The sequence below is a fragment of the Thamnophis sirtalis genome, unplaced genomic scaffold (genome assembly GCF_051295495.1).
Source record: "Thamnophis sirtalis isolate CommonGarterSnake01/CBP01778 unplaced genomic scaffold, rThaSir2_p1.2 scaffold_1, whole genome shotgun sequence".
Taxonomy (NCBI): Eukaryota; Metazoa; Chordata; class Lepidosauria; order Squamata; family Natricidae; genus Thamnophis; species Thamnophis sirtalis.
This window is the reverse complement of record NW_028261381.1, coordinates 128981563-129001143: the sequence shown is the minus strand read 5'-3', so window position 1 is coordinate 129001143 and position 19581 is coordinate 128981563. Positions and strand designations below refer to the sequence as shown.

General features: G+C 37.2%; 3 protein-coding genes across 4 annotated transcripts in view; 2 read left to right on the top strand and 1 right to left on the bottom strand.

The window, feature by feature from the left end:
* The window catches only part of SNW1 (SNW domain containing 1), a 16894-nt gene extending 13323 nt beyond the window's left edge, over positions 1-3571 (top strand). The window contains exons 13-14 of the mRNA XM_087724916.1: positions 1389-1555; positions 1636-3571. Coding sequence (XP_087581042.1) covers positions 1389-1555; positions 1636-1834 — 366 coding nt within the window. The 3' untranslated portion in view covers positions 1835-3571. The remainder of the gene's footprint in view (positions 1-1388; positions 1556-1635) is intronic.
* SLIRP (SRA stem-loop interacting RNA binding protein) lies at positions 2196-9291 on the bottom strand. Its single transcript, XM_014068095.2, has 4 exons — positions 9021-9291; positions 6373-6431; positions 3095-3199; positions 2196-2318 (listed from the first exon to the last, which is right to left on the bottom strand). The coding sequence occupies exons 1-4, from the start codon at positions 9091-9093 to the stop codon at positions 2283-2285; spliced, it is 273 nt and encodes a 90-aa protein (XP_013923570.1). The 5' UTR covers positions 9094-9291; the 3' UTR covers positions 2196-2282.
* Positions 9202-19581, top strand: ALKBH1 (alkB homolog 1, histone H2A dioxygenase). Of its 2 annotated transcripts, none has more exons than XM_014068093.2 (6): positions 9202-9324; positions 12039-12147; positions 12383-12504; positions 14462-14552; positions 15296-15489; positions 16682-19581. In XM_014068093.2, the coding sequence occupies exons 2-6, from the start codon at positions 12082-12084 to the stop codon at positions 17100-17102; spliced, it is 894 nt and encodes a 297-aa protein (XP_013923568.1). In that variant the 5' UTR covers positions 9202-9324; positions 12039-12081; the 3' UTR covers positions 17103-19581. The 2 variants fall into 2 exon arrangements, with proteins under 2 accessions (XP_013923568.1, XP_013923566.1); XM_014068091.2 differs by having other exon boundaries at positions 9208-9324; positions 12342-12504.

Sequence of the window (19581 nt, the reverse complement as noted above, 5' to 3'; positions counted from 1 at the left end):
TATATAAATCACATTAAAAATTTATGATCTTGTGAGGCCACATTAATAGCTGTCCAGGGCTGTATGTTGCTCATGACTTGGACGTGCCTGCTCTATGCAGATTATTCCTGTCAAATCCTTTGGTCTCCAATCTTCCTAGTGGTGGAGAGGACAGCAGGTGATTCATGTAGGAAATTTCTCCTTTGCTCAAGCTTTCTTCCCCCCTCCCTCAAAACAGAAATTGGAGAGGGACTTCAAGAGAATCCCTTTTCCGTTTGCTCTTCTACACATCAAAAGTAGGAAGGGGTTGATGTGTTAGAAGCTGGCTGTGAAGCAGGATGCTGCAATTTTTGTAAATATAGACCAGTTGACATTGTGATCATGTAACCAAGGGGACGCTGACAGTTACAACCTTGAGGACTTATTGCAAGTTTTTTCATGCTGTCATAACTTCAACAGTTGCTGAGCAAGTGGTGGATAAGCAAGAACTACCTGTACAAGTTAATGACATTTAATTAGCTGTCACTTCTGATCATTATTTGTGGTCTTTGTTTCTATAGCCTTGAAATAGTTTTGGTTAGCTTCCCCAGTTTACATTTATGTACTTGAACAGAGCTATTATGCCCTGCTCTGAACTTTTTATCATTTGTTCATATCCTTCTGGAAATGGACTCAATGCTCAATAAAAAGGCTTCCCCAGATCCACATTAGCAATTGTAACTGTCTTGCTGTGGATTTATATTCAGTTGTTGTAAATGTCTATACCCAAGCTCTTCTCAAACGTAGTGCTCCCAAGCCATGAATTCCCCACCTTATATCTTACACCCATTTTTCTCCTAAACACCTTGCTTTTCTTATATTAAAAACATTTGGCTGTCCTTTATTCAACCTGTACAGATTAGATTGTAATCTCAAACTTTTACCCTTCGCACTGGAATCATGGGTTACTGTTCTCCAACAATGTAAATTCCTTACTGCTGACTTCCTAAGTGCAATATGCCAGCCATTTGAGATTCCCTTTTCTATAGGACTATCCAAATATCAAGAGTTGACAATGAAAATGTCGCATGGAACCTTGCAAAAAAATTCACTGAAATTAAGCTTTTTCCCTTCATCCACATCTTACATTGTTTGTACATTCTGCCTTTTTTTCATAGCCCCTTTAAGAGGAAAAGTGATTGAAACAGTGAAAACGGGCTTGTCATGTGTGTATCTCTAAAGATTTCATAGTTCTTCCAGTTTGCCTTTTAATAACACAAGTTTATCCAGTTGGTAGGTCAATATAATCATTAGTTTTTGAGATGGCTCACTTCTGGAATTCGGTCAATATAATCATTAGTTTTTGAGATAGCTCACTTCTGGAATTCGTTTGTTAACCTAACTATGTGAATTTTTCCTATACTTGACAGGGCATGGATAGTGGCTTTGCAGGGGGAGAAGATGAAATTTATAATGTCTACGATCAGCCCTGGAGAAGTGGTAAAGACATGGCCCAAAATATATACAGACCAAGTAAAAATGTGGATAAGGACATGTATGGTGATGATTTGGAAACAAGAATAAAAACTACTAACAGGTAGGGAAATTAATGTGAATCTCAGTGATTGGATTTTTAAAAGAAATATATTACATTTTCTGATTTCTTGCCTCTTGCAGGTTTGTTCCTGATAAGGAATTTTCTGGTTCAGACCGTAGACAAAGAGGAAGAGAAGGACCAGTTCAATTTGAGGAAGATCCTTTTGGTTTAGACAAATTCTTGGAGGAGGCAAAACAGCACGGGGGTTCTAAAAGACCTTCTGATAGCAACCGCCCTAAAGAACATGATCATGAAGGCAAAAAGAGAAGGAAAGAGTAAAAAAACTGATTTCTCTCTGGCTGCTGAGACTGAATTCAGAGCTTTAACTAGCTCTTTGCTGAAAATAATGAGTACCATGAGTGTTCAAAGGCAACATTTCCCTATGGATTAGAGAAGAAAAAGCAGACTGCTGAATAACATAAACATAGGTTTGGTTTCTAAGTATATTCATCCTTTGTTTCAAAAGAGGAGTGATGTATTCTTTATTTTAAAGTTATTCCAGGTATATTCTCTTGTATATAATTTTCTCTATTTCTGCTATGTGTTGTACTTGAAAAAAGGGAAGCGTACTGATTGATTTGCTCTGATGTAACTATCCAGTTCCATTTAACCTGAAAGGAGCAGTTGCACTCAATTAAGATGAATATATACATACTGAAGTTTATTTTAATTTCTTTACATAGCAATTGAATAAAAGCTCCTTCCTTTTAATTGGTATTAAAGTATTTCATCTGACTGTTTTTTCTTGACGTTTAACTTCAAGCTGAAAGACAAGACAAAAAAAACAGCTTAATTTAATACCCATTTTCAATTATTTTAAACAAAATAAATATCTGGGCTATAATTTCCATTGTTAAACAATATAGTCTGCATTATCTATGCAGATTACTACTTAATATTTTTCGGGCATTGATACACATTGAACTTAAGTTACCCCTATTGCGGTGTACTTTTATAGAGGCACATGATAAGGAACATGTATCTTGTCCCATGTGCAGAAGAAACACCACAACTGAATTTATAAAACCTATTCTGGATAGATTATCTGAACACTTGGAGCTTCTTTGTTGTACTTTGCCAAGACAAATTTTGGGTTGTCTTGCAGGACAAATAAAGGAAGACTGCTACATTCTGTTCCTCTTTTCCTTTTATCACACCTACATGTTTTTTCCTCTGATCGTTGAAGCACCAGCCTCTTCCTCTTCTTTGGTTGCTGCCATAAACATGAATTCAACCATAATAATGTCTATATTCCAGGCAGCTTGCCAATTCTACCAATTGTCCCAATGCTTTCCTTCCCTTTGCTGTTGCCTTGTATAATTGATGGGTTTTCCTTTTCCTTGCTGTCTCCCATCTCAGAATGTACATTTTGATTCTAGCATGTACAGCCCATGCACAAAATGCTTTGCATAGCCTGCTTTTAACTGTTACTTAATTGTAGAAACTGGGCTTTTAAAATGTGTATAAATAACAGAATAATGAAGCTTTCTTTGAAATAGACAGAGGCACTTGATGTATCTTAAAAAAAACTGAAATTACCGGTGATCCTTCAAAAAAATGATCTTTCAACAAAGCATTATTGCGACTTTCTTCTGTTGCAAATCCAATCCAGGCAAAACCTTTATGGAACCCTGTTTCTGCATTCTGAACATTAAAGAGAATATATTAGTTCATCATATAACTGAGTAAATTTCCTCTTTTACATTTGAAAACTCTATTCATGTTTAGTTACCACTTAGAGTTTGCTTCAAGCTGCTGGAAACAAAAATTATTTTATCTGTTAGGTAAATTAGAAACCATTTTCCAAAATGCAAAACTAATTTGATAGAAACTGTCTTATGGGATAATAGTTTTAAATAGAATGGTATTTTATTTTTTCTTGTATTTATTGGATACAGAATACTAAGGTACAGTGTGTGCATTTTCTGAAAGCAACCCCCAATTCAATTCTGCATACTTTTAAATAGTTGTGTGTATGATCACACTATGTTAATAATAAAAGAATTTAAAACATTAGTTAGACAATAAGATGTATTTTATTTACTCAAATTTATATATGCTGGTGTGTGTGCTTCTCCATTTCTAGAGATTCTACATAGCTTACAGTAATATAATTGCTAATCTTTCTTTTTAATGTTAAACATGCACAATTTGCAGCAAAATACCTGAAATTACATACCAAGTCCTATTAATTCTGGGGGAGTTTAGAACAAATGTGCACTTATCCTATTAAATCAGTGGAAGTCAAATTATTCAAGGATGACTAAATCGTGTCTACAATCAACTAAGAAAGGCAGACAAGGCACTCTATATATTCTATAGAGCCAAGGTGGCGCAGTGGTTAAATGCAGCACTGCAGGCTACTGCTAGATCAGCAGGTCAGCGGTTCAAATCTCACCGGCTCAGGGTTGACTCAGCCTTCCATCCTTCCGAGGTGGGTAAAATGAGGACCCAGATTGTTGGGGGCAATATGCTGACTCTCTGTAAACCGCTTAGAGAGGCCTGAAAGGCCTATGAAGCGGTATATAAGTCTACTGCTATTGCTATTTTAAAGCAGTGATGAACAAAAGTGTTCAATTTCACATGCATTGTGCACATGTAGCAAATAGTACTACAAAAAGCACTGGTATGCCAAGTAATTCTAAAAACCAAAGCAAAGATGCCAGCTTTACAACAGCTATGTGTATCAAAAATGAATATTTTGTAAACCAAAATGTAAGATTCTGTTTAAAATATTTCTATGCATTTCTAATTCCAGAATACCTTAAGTTACAATAACAAAAAAAGCATTTCCAGTAAATATAACATTAGGACTGAGTTATTGAGAGTGAACAGTTTTTTATTAGCTGGAAAGATAGGGAAAGTTATCTTTGAATTATTCTAAATACGACCATGGAAGAAGAAAAGAAGAAAAGAAAAATTTTATCAGGCAAGTTTGTCCTGGATCCCATACCTTACATTTATATTTAAAACCTGAAAAGAGAACTGAAATAATCCATGGCAAGGGCTAATCACTATTGCTGCCTTGATTAAAAAATAACTTTTTCCCCCAAATAAAAAATGTTTACTGGGAAAATAAGGGAGTTTATAATTTATCTTCACTAATTTGTTGCCTTACAAGTATATTGAACTAAAAAGATAAAAGTAAATGTTGCCCCTGGCCAGTTGTGTCTGACTCTAGGGTGTAGTGCTCATTTTAGCTGAGGTAGCCAGCATTATCCAAATACATTTCTATGACCAAGGCTCACAGAACCCTGATACCTTTCCACCAAAATGGTACCTATTTCTCTACTTGCATTAGTCTCATCAATTTGGTGCCTCACAAGTATGTTAAAACTATAGTTGTGATAATCCCTTCAGTGGCTAAAAAATAAAGCCTAAAAGAAACTATGCAGGCTCAGTATTATGGAAAGTACAGCAGTGATGAAAAGTTTGTGAATCCTTATCCAAAGCGTTCAGTTTTATGACCTACAATGTTGTCAGTGCTCGAATAAGAATTATTCAGATAGGAAATTCTGGTTAAATGAACAGCACAAATGCAGCATGTTCACTGAACAAACTGAGCCAATATTTTCAGATTGTTGGAAAATTTAACTAGAATAATCAGCTCTTTTAAGAAGTCAGATGAAATTGAAATATACAGTGATGTGAGCTTGAAGGATCCTCTCCATAAAACTAATTGGTTGTTACTATCAACCTTTGCTATTAATTAACATGTTTATGGTAGTGAATAATATCTCATCAAAAGATCTCTACAAACCTCGTCTACTTATGAAGGTGGAAAGGGCTACAGATCTGTTGCCAAAGTTTCTGGTTTGCACCATTACACAGATTTAAAACCAATAGCATTCTTAAGCTTTCCATTTTGTCAGCTACTCAGAATCGCTCTTAACAATAAGACATGCAACACTATAGAAAATAGCAAACATTTACATGGTAATGGCAAAAGTATTAAGTCCACTTTTTAATTTTCTAATATTTACATGTGTTACCACAAAGAAAACACAGAAAGAATAATGCAAATGAGAGAATGTGAAGGAAACCATTCCTTTCCCAAAAGGACATCGGCAATGGTCCAGTAGGCTATTAAAACATTATAAAGATAAGTGAAATTAAGGTGGAATTTGTGGCCTCAGATGCAGACAGTTTGCAATTGCTAACATATCCAAATATATAAATGAGCTGAAAAAGTTCTGTAAAAAAAAAAGAATGGTCAAAATATCTCCAAACTACTGAACAGCGCTATTCAATAAATATCTATGAATGTGGGTTTCACGTATTCAATAAACACGATGTTACACTGCTTGATGACCTCATTCCACAGATGAAGTATGCCCCACACTAGATCACAGTACTGCAAAATTAAAAGAGTTTTAAAAAATTCCCAAACTTATTCATTTACATTAAAATAACCTAGAGCAGTTTTCTTAAAACTTTTTTCTTTCAGGATCCCTTCCAATTTTTTTTAAATTATGGTGGACTCCAAAAAAGCTTTTGTTTGTATGAATATTTACCATAATAAAAAAAAAAGTTGATTCGTTCACTGCCATTACTCTTCTCACAGTAGTTTGATGGGATTTTAATACTGGATTATTTTTCAGCATAAGTTTGCAAACAGTTTTGATTTCAGGAAACTGAGAGGCACTTTTAAGAAACACTGCCCTAAAAGACAACGTTAAGAGAAAAGTGCCAGAAAACATTTATAAATATCATGTCTATTTATTTATCTGTTTGTTTATTTACTGACAATACCATTGGTCAAATACAATTTGAATATTTTTACATTAGATAAATCATTTAATGGCCATGATACTTACAAATGGCAGGATGCATTTCTTCACAGGTCCAAATCGAGTAAAATATTCTCGCAATTCACCTTAAAAAAAAAGGCAGGAGATATCATTTGGTGTATTACATTTCAGACAATCAAGAGCAAACTCACTTCTAATAACCATTTTCTCAATTGATGGGTGATCTATTATGGGCTCAGAAAAATGACCTCCTGAGGAACAGGGCTAGTCACCCTAAATTTCTCACAATCCCTTGGGATAATAATATATTACATGCAGTTGACTGGAAATGGGTGACTAAACTTAACTGCTTGATGCTGCTCAGAATATTTGACTTCAAATTTCAAAAGTTCTATAATACAGCAAACAAGAATAGTAGACTATAGAAACAATTTGCACTTCAGTTTGAGATGCAGACAACAGACTCATGTCCAACAGACTGCCTATCTTCAACAGTAGAGACACAGGGCAAAAAACACCCTGCAGCCAAGAAGGCTCCACACCCATTTGCACTACTCAAATGACCCTGAGGACACAGATAAATCTCCAAGTGGCCTCAAAGACACTATAAAAAATGCAAATGACCAGCAGTCTGCAAGGAATATAAATCCTTCTATTCCCCATCATCCAGAGCTGAAGAGCTTCTTGGATGAGAAGCAAAATGTCTTTAAAGAAAAAACAAGGAAGTCCAGTTGCCTCTTGAAAAAGCACCTTGGGACAATCATGACCTGAATGACTGAGAATCTCTATAGCCTTGATAGTGAACCAATGGTACATGTGCCAGAGGTGGCACACCGAGCCCTCTATGGGCTCACACACCATCACCAGCTGCTGTTCTGGTTTCTGTCCAGCTGATCTTTGCGTGTGCCAGAGCCCCAGAAACCCAAAGAACAGCTGGGCAGTGCACATATGTGTGCTGGAAACCAGAAGACCAGGTGCACCGGCCATCTGGTCTTCAGGTTTCCAGGACTCCGACACGCACAAAGATCAGCATGCACATACAGGTTTGGGCATTCGGTGCCAAAAAGGTTTGGCATCACTGCTCTATAGAATACAGCAAACAGTTTTTTGGGAAACCACATTCTCCAATTGCTCAAAACAAATGCCCAAACTAGCATTCACAAAATTATACATTTGATTAATTTTTATAATGTCTAGAACAGTAATAACTCTCTGGTCAATGTTATAAAAGGGTTAATTTTTTAAAAAGCAAGCATAATCAACACAGTACAAGAAAAATACAGATTCAAATTCACCATGAAACCATTGACTGAGACAACACAATTTACTCATAATAAATGAAAATAACCCAATCTTCTGGGTTCATACAAGTGAACTATCACTATGCACAGTTGTCTACAATTAACATTCTAGATATATCTAGGTTCCAATCTTTATATAATAACCATTTATTCCAGAATTAGTGTACATTAAATGCAAACATGGCTGAATGGTCTACATTACTTCTCTTCTACCTTGCAATCTGTACAGGAAACTACATAATATTGTAGTTTCACAACAACTCCTTTGTTGCTACTATAACAACAGAATAACAGAAGACATGGAAGGAATCTTGGAGGTCTTCCAGTCCAGCTCCCTCCTCAAGCAAGAAACCCTATACCATTTCTGACAAGTGGCTGTCCAGTCTCTTCTTGAAAACCTGCAGTGATGAAGCACCCACAACCGCTGGAGGCACGCTGTTCCACTGGTTAATCGTTTCTAACCATCCGGAAATTTCTCTTTAGTTCTAGGTTGCTTCTCTCCTTGATTAGTTTCCACCCATTGTTTTTATTATTTATTTATTATTACTGATTTAATCTTCAATTTGATTCACAGTGTGGGATAGTTAACACTTAACAGTTCAAGTCCTAGCCAAAGACCTAAGAGCTGTTAAGGTAATGTCTGAGTATATAGGCAGTTCCGAGTAAGTGGTTATTAATAGTAATAAATAAATATAATAAATAGAGCCGAGGTGGTGCAGTGGTTAGACTGCAGTACTGCAGGCTACTTCAGCAGACTGCTAGCTGCAGTTTGAATTCCACCAGGCTCAAGGTTGACTCAGCCTTCCATCCTTCCGAGGTGGTTGAAATAAGGACCCAGATTGTTGGGGGCAATATGCTGACTGTAAACCGCTTAGAGAGGGCTGTAAAAAGCACTATGAAACAGTATATAAGTCTAAATGCTGTTGCTAAATAAATATAATAACAATATTTCCGGTATATAGCCCCGGTATACAAACGGCCACACAGAAAACTTTCACGCGGGCTCATCCATATATATATAAGCGCCACCTTCCCATGAGCGGCGCCATCTAGTTGGCACTTCGATAAGAACACAAGTGATCGCAGTCAAAACCCGGGACATCTCAGAGTCAGACCAAGAGGAATTGGCAAAGAAGACATCGGCTGGGATTTTTTTTTTTTTTGGGGGGGGGGGGAGATCCATTTCGGCCTTTTTACAGGAAATAAACTGGAATCCTGTGCTCAGTAAGAGAGCTGTCTCGGGGATCTACCCCCTAACCAATTTCGTTGTATACATAATGTATAATGGCAATAAAGGCTATAGTATACTACCCTTTGGCGGGACAAAAGCTTCAGCCCCTCAAACCACAAGCGAGGGAAAACCCTCACTAACCCGTTAACCATCATCAGAAAATGCATCTTCGTCCCACTCACTTTCCTCCACGTTCCAGGGTATTCGCCTAACGAAGATCTCGAAGGCGCGCCGAGAAATACCCCTCGCTGCCATCTTAAAAATGAGGGACGATGACCTTGCCCGGCCAAGGCGGTCTCCAGCCAATGGGAAGGAGGGTGGCTTCTGCTGCTTCGGCGGAGCGCGTGCCAGGCCACGCCTTCAGCGAAGATGGCGGCGGCCACGCGGGAAGAAGATGCGTTCCGTCGCCTCTTTCGTTTCTATCGGCGGTGGGAGGGGTCGGATCCTAGCGGGGTGATTGACTTCTCGAAGCCAGCGGGCCAGCAGGTAAGAACGAAGGGAGACCTCCACGCCTTCGCCCTGCCAGGCGGATCCTGCCAGTCTCTCCTGCCCGGAAGACGCCAGGAAAGTCTTCCTTTCGAGAGACCCCTCCCCTTTTCCGCGGCACGCGCTGCACGTTTTTCCTCATTCGGCGCTTTAAATTCCCGGCGTGTCTATCTGGCGCAAAGGCTTCGCAGTAACAATCTGGGGAAGGTCCCCATTTGACAGTGAAACATCATGGCGGGAAAATACTTGCTTGGCCAATTCTGACCAGCCAATAGCTTCTGTTCAGTTTCTAAAAGTCTCCCCCCCCCCATCCCCTCCCCGGTACAGCGTTAAGCAAAGTATTGCCCGTATTTGAACCTGCTAAATCGCCAGCCATTATTTAGTAGTTAACAGTGGCAGCCTTGAGGATAAAAAGCTTGTTATAGTTAACAAACGATGTTTAAAAGTATCCAGTTAAGAGAATGTTTGCCTCTTATGTCGCTGGTTCAAAACTCGGCATAATTTCTTTTTAAGTAGTATGGCGCAACGGTTAAACCGAGTAGAAGGACCAGATTTTAACTCGTAACTTGAGGATTTGGGGCCAGTTGTTCTGTGAAACTCTTTAAGTTTCAAGTGAAATTTTGAAATCGAAGTAAACAAGTGAAAATCCGCTTGAGTAATATTGGATGAAACAACACGATCACCTTGAGTTCAAGAATTGCTGGGATTTTAGCTGCTTGCTGGACAGTATAAATCCTGATTATTACCCTGATCAAACAGAACTAAATCTTTGTTTTAATACTCTATAGATAATTTTATCCGTGTGCCTTTTTTTTTACTCTGTAGAGAGATTACTGCATTTTTGTAAACATTGGCTTTTATACTATACTTGTCCAGTGGTGGGATTCAAGTAATTTAATAATCAGTTTTCTGCCCTAATGATTTCTTCCAACAACCACTTCACCAAACTGCTCAGAAAGTTAACCAGTTCTCCCAAAGTGGTGCAAACTGGCTGAATCCCACCACTGACTTGTAACAATAATGTCCATAGAAGGTATGTTTCCTTTTATGATCTTTGACTTCTAATGAAAATGATGAAAGATCTGTAACCAATTCTTAAAAAATAGGTATGGAGCATAACAGAAACTACCGTACCATATGAGAATTTTTTTTTTAAAAATTAAATTTCCCAGCTAGTTAATTGAGTAACATATGCAGATTCTTATTCTTTTTTAAAAAACAAGTTTTGGATTATCAGAAATAATCCTGCATATTTCTTTTTCTATTCTGATCCCATTATCTTCTCAAGATAGATAGAATTTATCTGCTGAAGGGGAAATGATTCACGTACCTGATATTTACAGTCTAATAAGGATTAAGTCCTATTTACAATAACAAAAGATCCCTTTTGATTTAACTAACAATAACATCTTTAAAATTAATACCAAGTATTGTTCTCTGACTTGCACCAGTTCTTGGACAGGTGAATCAGTCGTCAGGTAATAAAGTAATGAATGCAGTACAGGTCTCCCAAGAGACTTTCTGAAATAGAAAGTAAGCTGTTTGGGTTATAGCAGGGCTGTCAAACTCTCGGCCCATGGGTCAGATGCGTTACATACTGGCCATGCCCCACCTGGTTTAGCGAAGGGGGGGAGTTATGTCACGTGACACTGCCATGACGACATGAGTTTGACATCCCTGGGTTATAAGATTACCTACTTATTCTCTAGCATAATTTGTAATATGTTAAAATCATGTATCTGCATGAGTTGGATGTTTATCCATTACTCCATTCAGAGTGGAATTCTGGCCTGTCACAGGATATAAATTGTGGCTTATTGGCTCTAGCATTTCCAGAGTTAATAGCTATTGCGAATATCAAATTATTTGCAGGAAGAAAAGCAAACTATTTGTCAGAACATTGTGATTTCAGGTTGAATTATCTTACTACTAAATCAGGAATAAAATGTAATAAACTTCCTCATATTTCCTAATAAATAAGTACTATTAATTGTCTTGTACTTGTCAATTTTCATATCATGAAAGTCAATGGTGTGTGTGTGTGTTAGTGTTACAAGCATTCAGAATCCAAGTAGTAATCATGCATTACAGGGACATTTGAGATATTTTAAATAAATAAAGTCTTTGAATCACTGTTGACTCCTGATGACTGACTACACAAGTTCCTGTAGTCTTCCTGCCAAGATTTTGCAAGTGCTTTGCCATTGCCTTCTTTCTAAGGCTGATATAGTGCCTGGCAATTGTCACCCAGCTGGGATTAGAACTCACAATGTCCCAGTTTCTAGCCTGGTGCTTTAACTACTATACCAAACTGGAATTCTTTGATACATTTTAAGCACATACAAATATAAGGTTAATTTTGTAATTGTGAAATCAGGTAGAAATAGACACCAGAAAGATTCCAGGTATGCTACCTAATCTTTGTAAGTTATAATAGAATTTTGACAGCCTGTCAAATTTTTCATTTTACATCAAACAGAATCAAGGCAGGTTGTTTTGAATTTCTCATGCTTTCCATTCTTCCAGGCTGAGTTGTCATTTCACTTCACTTAAAAGCTTTTCTTCATCAACATCATTGCTACATCCCTTTACCCCTCTGAGGAATGGATAGAGTTGGTAGTATTTACAACTTCTGGTTAGCTATCTTTTCAATAAGAATCTATGGATATCTTTCTGGCTATCTGATATTCAAGGATTTTTTAAAAAAAAACTAGGTGGTCACCTATCCTCTGAAGTTAACCTCAGTAAGTGATCAAGATGCCTATAGAGCAGGATTACATCCAGTTACCCAATGGAAAGCTTATGGTCTACATAATTATCCAGGTGAGCATATTTTGGATATCTCGGCATACATAAAATCTAAATTAAGTCAGTAGAACAACTGATAATGTATGCCACATTTTTGGAAGAGACATGTTAATTTTGTTTCTGTTTTTTTCAGTATTCATAATTTAAGTGTTCGGGGCAGGCCACATCTACATTTTTTTTCTTTTTTACCCATTTTTATTTTTATCTAGGATTCATATATATTAATAATCCCTTTCTTCCGGGATCTCAGTGCCATTGGGTGAAGCAATGTCTAAAGAAATATATCCAGAAACCTAATGTGTGCAATTTGGATATGCACATGTCTTCTGAAGAAATTGCTGATATCTGGGGAAAGAGTAAATTTCAGCTTCGGTAAGTCATGTCTCTGGGTTATCTCATAACAAATTTGGTCAACAGGTCAGGGGTGTCATTGGCAGTCCCCCAGCCAGATGCATTATGTGCAGGCCACACCCACCCCGTTCCACAAAGGCAAAAAATGTTGTGATACATCACGTGATGCGATTGAGTTTGACACCGTGCTGTAGGTCCTTGATTACTTTCTTGTAAGCTGCAGCTACTTTTAATCCCTATGAGTCAGTTGCTAAAAAACAATATCATCTGCATTCAATTCTCTTTTGTTGAGGATTGAAAGAAGCTCACTTGGTGTCTTCAAACTTTTATCAATTGAAAAGTTCTTAATAACTAAAAAGCAGTTAATGAGCAATTTATGAAAGTGATTAGAAAAGGAAGTTTGCAAACCCAACATTCTTAAAGGTGCCTAACATGGTCTGAGGAAGAAGGCTATTATTCCCTTGTCTCAAAGCTATAAATCCCCACTGTCTTTCAGTCTCAACACAAGAAGCAAATGTCTGGAGCATTTGAGGGCACTTTCAGGTCCTTTCCTTGTCTGGAGAGGAATTATCAAGGAGCCAATCTGTTCACTGGCTCTTCATTCTGTACATTTATTGGCTCCACTTTCAATAGAGCTGTCTTTAGTTTTCCTTCTTCAGAAGTCATAAACTGCATATTTTGGTGTTACCAAGTTCTATGGGCCTATCAAATCTAATGGAAGATAAGTTTTTTAAAGAAGCCAATTTTGTAGGATATGGAATAGAGAAGGTCTGTCTGTCTGTCTATCTGTCTGTCTGTCTATCTATCTATCTATCTATCTATCTATCTATCTATCTATCTATCTATCTGACATTTACATGTCCTTGCTTAGTGATCACAATTTGGATTGGCAGCAGCCTTGCTAAGCAGAAAATTGTGGAACAATAACAGGCTTACAACCCATTATTTCCTATTCAGTTGTTAAGCAAATCACCATGATTGTTGAATGAGACATCATATGACAATGACTTACAATTTCTACTTCTCCATGAACTCTGCTAATTGTAAACCTGCTGTGCAGCACACAAATGATGATCAGGTGATTGCAGGATGCTGTGCGAGTTGTAAATTGAAGATTGGTCACAAAGCTTTTACCCCATAGTAACTTAGAATGGCCATTAAATGAGGATTTAGTAAGCAAGCACTATCTATATGACTGCCCATCTGAAGGCACAAATACACCCACTGTTCTTTGTTCCTCCTATTTTTATATTGAATTTCTTTTAAATATTTTTAATATTGAAAAATTGTACCTGGAAGTCTATGGGGAGCCAGCGTAACTCATAATTTAGAGATATTGTACAAGCATAATAAGAAACACCCTTAATTACCTGAGCCACTGCATTCTGAACCAAGTTTCCTGATAGTGTTCAAGAGCAGCCTCAGGTAGCCCTTGACTTATACCAGTTTGTTTAGTGATCGTCCAAAGTTACATCACTGAAAAAATGACATTACTTTTTTCACACTTCGACGATTGCAGCATCTCCATGCATACCTGATAAAAATTCAGACATTTGGCAACTAACTCATATTTATGATGGTTGCAGTGTCGCAGGGTCATTTAAATCACCTTCTGACAAGCAAAGACAATGGGGAAGCCAGATTCACTTAACAACCATGTTGCTAACTTAACAATTGTAGTGATTTACTTAACAACTTAACAGCAGAAAGGTCATAAAATGGGGCAAAATTTGTTTAACAAATATTTCATTTAGCAACAGAAATTTTGGGCTCAATTGTGGTCATAAGTTGAGGACTACCTGTATGAAAGTTAATTTTTTGGGCCAACTTTATTTAGAACCATATCAGGGATCTCATTTTATTTTATTTATTTTTATGCCTTCCATCTCTCCTGTAAGGCAACTTTTCAATGTCAAACTTTTGCAGAGCTTTTTATAACTAAAACTGCTTGTGATTATGGTGTTCTTTATCTTTTTAGAAACAAAAGTGCCAGTAAATCACAGCCAAAAAGCTTATTGGAAAAGTTGCGCTGGGTAACTCTAGGTTACCACTATAACTGGAATACAAAGGTATGCAAGAAGGCAATAGAACCTCCTAAATGATGTGACAGCAAATATTTGTTTTTAGTTTTTCTATGAATGGCACCAAAGACAACAATCAGACACCGGGGTTTTAAATCCAAAATATTCTAATCAGAATGTAAACCTGAACTAAAAGCAGCATTGCTTATCAGCCAGCTACAGGCAAGGTTAATTCAATGAGCTTTTTACTGTCTGGTCTTCATAAAAAACTGACCTGTTACCAACCTTCTAAGTACAAGATTCTGGGTCTTGGTAATGTAAAGAGGGAGTGATCTTATGACATGTACAAATACTGATAATTATATATATATGTCTTAAGTAATTTAAGCATTGTTGGCAAAAACATATAAAGTATACGGTAATTCAGTGATGCTTTGAAGTTGCTTTAAGTCACTGTTGAGAAAATTAGTTAAGTTATCCTACAAAATTGCTATTTCAGATAAAAACATTTAACTAACCTTGTGAACTACTACAGAGAGAAATTGCTTCAGATAATAGCGCTTCATATGTTAGAGAGTTGTTATACTTGAGTTTGCAATAAAGAAATCTGATTATTTTCCTTCAATAATTTTGGCATGCTGGACTTTAAGTCAGATAGTAACCTAAGGTTCACATTAGATTATTAAAAAGTAGAAACCTAAACTTCAATATAAATTACTTTAAAACATTTCTTAGATACTGGCTTTGTTTTTTAAAAATTATATTTGCTACTTCTTTTCTCTTTCTTCTAGAAATATTCAGCAGAAAACTATACCCCTTTCCCATCTGATCTGGCTTTCCTGTCAAAGCAAGTGGCTAAAGCTTGTGGATTTCCCAGCTTCCAAGCAGAAGCAGGGATCCTGAACTATTATCACTTTGATTCATCTTTAGGAATTCATGTGGATGAATCTGAACTGGACCTTACTCCGCCTCTTTTATCGTTCAGGTAAGCATTGCAAATATTTTTAAGTGTGTGTGTGTGTGTGTGTGTGTGCGCGCGCGCATATATATATGTATGTATGTATATGTATATTTCACACATTCTTGTGATAGGTGCATACCTGCATTTCTGGAGATATACTGATGATGGTTTAAACCAAGAGTTTGGGGCCAAAGAGTAGCTATAATATGTGAAAATCAAAATAGTAGCAATTTATTTATTTCATTTTATCTTGATCTTTTCTCAATGGCACATCTTATTTGCCTCACATAATTTTATGACATACCTTGATGAACTCTACCACTCAGCCTATTTATTTACCTATAGGACTCCAAGTTCTTTGAACTGGTGGACACATTTGAAATTTTGAGGGGTTATTAATTAATTTGTGGAATAGTTTGCCTTCAGAAGTTGTGGTGCTCCATCACTGGAGGTTTTTAAGAAGAGATTGGACAGCCAATTGTCTGGAATGGTATGGGTGTTGGACTAGAAGACCTCTAAAGTCCCCTCCAACTCTGTTATTCTGTAATTCATACCATCCATCACTTATATTAAGATCACTTGGTAGACCCTGCTCATGAACCCATCTATAGGTCTGCTGGCAATGTAAGCACTAAGAATGGCCATTTACAGAACACTGTCCAGGAGAAGAATGACTCCAGGATCCCACTCTGTCTAGATAGCTTAAGTAGTTTGCACATTTGAAATTTTACAAGGTAAAAACCAGTGTTTGGCTAACTTTAATAATTAATTTAATGAAATAAACTGTAATTAATTGTTCAGCTAAATCTATATTTTCATTATTTTTCTTTAATAAACCATTTCAGTGAATTATGCTCCTCCTTTGTGCTAGTGTATTTAGAATATAATAATAATATTTATCTGTTAAATCTGTTAGATTGAAAGTTTTGTTGGCCTTTCCAAAAACTATACTGTACAGGTTTGTTTTAGGGCTGATATCAGGTATACAAGTTTCAAGAGGTATTGTTTTGTAATCTCCTAAATAAATTAATACTTCGTAAAAACAAGACCCAATTTGATTTAAGTCTCATGGTTTTAATGTTCTGAATTATAATGAAGCTTTTGAATAGCCTACTAAAAGAAGAATATCCTTTTAAAAAGTATAAAGTTGTCCCATATTTGTGTATAGCTATAGTTTTACTAGCTCATCTTTCTTTTTCCTGTATTAACTTTCTAGTTTTGGACAGTCATCCATATTTCTGCTGGGAGGATTGAAACGAGATGAAACCCCTGCGGCCCTGTTCACACATAGCGGAGACATTATGATAATGTCTGGTTTCAGCCGCCTACTGTATCACGCAGTTCCCAAGATCCTTCCCAATCTAGAAGGAAAGCCTTTGCCTTCTTCCTTAGAGCTACCGCTCTCTGCTGAATTTCCTGCAGACTCTGTGATTGAACTCTGTTCCGATGACGATTGGAAAACGTGTGCCAGATATTTGGAAGCATCCCGTATTAATATGACTGTGAGACAGGTACTAGCTGAAGGTCAGAGCTTCTTGACTGAAACTAGGACAGAGAGCAAACAAAATGCCTTCTCCACAGACTATCATGGAAAATATACAGAAACCATAACACACAAGCCTATTATCAACAAATGAACCCATCTTTTTTTATCATGACTTCAGAGACATAAAAAGCCAACACACAGCAGAAGAAATGGGATATGCCATTGAAAGAAAATTGATTAACTGTGAAAATAAGTATCTATATGAACTTCACAGTCAAAGTGTATAGCTCAGGTGAGAAAATCCAGTGCTGTTTCTGTTGCGTGAAAACTATATAGCAAATCTATGTATTTTGATCTAAGTTATTTTGATGCTTTGCAGAAATCAATACTTTCCTTAGTCTTTCTTGTTATTTGCTTTGAGATATCAAAGAGGAGGTTTCAGTTAAAAAGCAGATTTGGGTAATCCATAATGTGCCAGATGGTCAGCTTAGCTCTGAACTTCTCTGGCACAATTAGTTGTTCCCTCACTTTTTTGTGTGTTTGGAACCTTTCTGGGCCTCAATAGCACTCCCCTTTACACAAAAGCTAATTTATCTTTGCACATCATATCACTAGACAAGATTTTCTTCCAACAGCCTTGCAAAGACTGATCTGCTTTTTGCAATGAATTTATGTCCCTGCCAATCCTCACTACAGGGAAATCCATCTCCCTTTGGCTGTGATGTTTGTGGTTGTTTCTCAGCTGCTTTCTTTGGGACTAACTGTCCCATAGTGGTGGGGTGGTGGTGTTCAGTTGACGTATTTGAATAACTGCTGGCATGCCAGCCAGCACTTCCCTAATTATAGATATGTCCATCCCCATCACCATATCAACTGAAAGACCTTTGACACTTCCCAGCCCAGCAGTGATTTTTAGACACTCTACCATATCACTTGTTCTATCATGAATATTTTATTTTGTCCCCAGAGATGCTTTCTTTCTGGGTCAACATTCACCTGCAATGATTCTGTGATTGCTTTTCCCTGTGTTTTTCTGTGCCATATTGAGCGCCTGCATACAGGTAGTCCTCAACTTACCATATTTTTTGGAGTATAAGACGCACCTTTTTCCCTCAAAAAAGAGGCTGAAAATCTGGGTGCATCTTATATACAGAATACAGCATTTATTTGCCTCCTGAAACCTCGTCCCTTCACCAAAATGGCCGTGCATAGCTTGTAGGAAGCTTTCAGAGAGCTCCTGGGGGCTGGGGAGGGCAGAAATGAGCAAAAAATGAGCCGGTTTTTGCTCAATTTTGCCTGCCCCCCCAGCCCGCAGGAGCACTCTATAAGCTTCCTAATACCCTTTTTTTTTCGTTTTTGCCCCCCCCCCCCCAACATTCTACAAGCCTCCTAAGGTCTATTCATCTTATACTCCGGTGTGTCTTATACTACGAAAAATATGGTATATCCCTGCCATGACCAATGAGACTTCTTGTCTTGATATTTAATCAGAGCAGCTCTAGCTAATGGCCAGGTCTGCTCATCATACCTTGGGACAGCACACCTGCCCATCCTTCAGGGTCAAAATGTACCTTTATCCCCCTTTTACTCTGATGGCTAGCTCAAACCAATAGAGAACTAAGCAAGGTGAGTCTTTAAAACCCATATGTCACCAATCGCCTAGAAATTTAATAATAATTAAATATCTTGAGGCACTTTGCTCACTGCATACGATCAAAGTGCACATTGACTTCCCTGAATACTAATTTTTGAATGTTGTCTTTCCTGGAGCCATGGCTGTGCTGACTGGAGAAATGCTGTAAGATTTTCAATATATATGTAATCTATTAAGTGATATCAAGGATTCATTTTGTGAGCAGGATGGGCTCTTTTATTTTAAAAAGCTTCCATTCTTGGAGCAAAATAATTAGAAATTATCTGGTGATTTTTCTTTTCAAAATGTCCTTTTCTTCTCCTTGTCTATGAATACTAAAACAGTCCTGTTCCATCAGCATCAGGCCATTTAGCTGCATGCATAATGCAATCTTCGCAGCCTGCTTCCTTTAGGAGGAGATTGAAGAGAATGACTTTACAAATAGGAACAATGAAGTTGTAGAAGCAGCACCCAATAAGAAAATTAATCAGTGACTATCTCTGTTGCCCAAAAGGTAAATATATTGAAACAAATAAGGACAACAGTCTTTTGTGCCCATCTATTTTAGTATCCTGGTTTCCTTATCTAGGTTTTAATGCAGTTTTAATTGCCAGAGTGAATGCTCTATCCCAGAGGTATTTTGTTATACTTCCCTCATGAATAAGCTTACTCTATTTTAAATTAAAGATCTATATCTAACTCGAAGAACAGTTTCCATCATCACCTCCTTCTTTATCCTCACCTTAAGTTATTTTCCTGTATTGCTTAAACTCTTTTGTACAAAACTCACACTCTTTTCTCCGTTCCCTTTTTAACTATGTTGTTCAGCTGTTCTTTGCAGAAAAGGGGCATCTGCTCATCTTTTCTGGGTTACAATATAAGCAGTCTGTGCCCAGCATTTTTCCAGTATTCAGCCATAGTATGGATTTGGTTTTGTCTTTTGTATCTCTGTAACTTGTACAGTTATTGATTCCCAAAGAATTTTCCCAGTAATTAT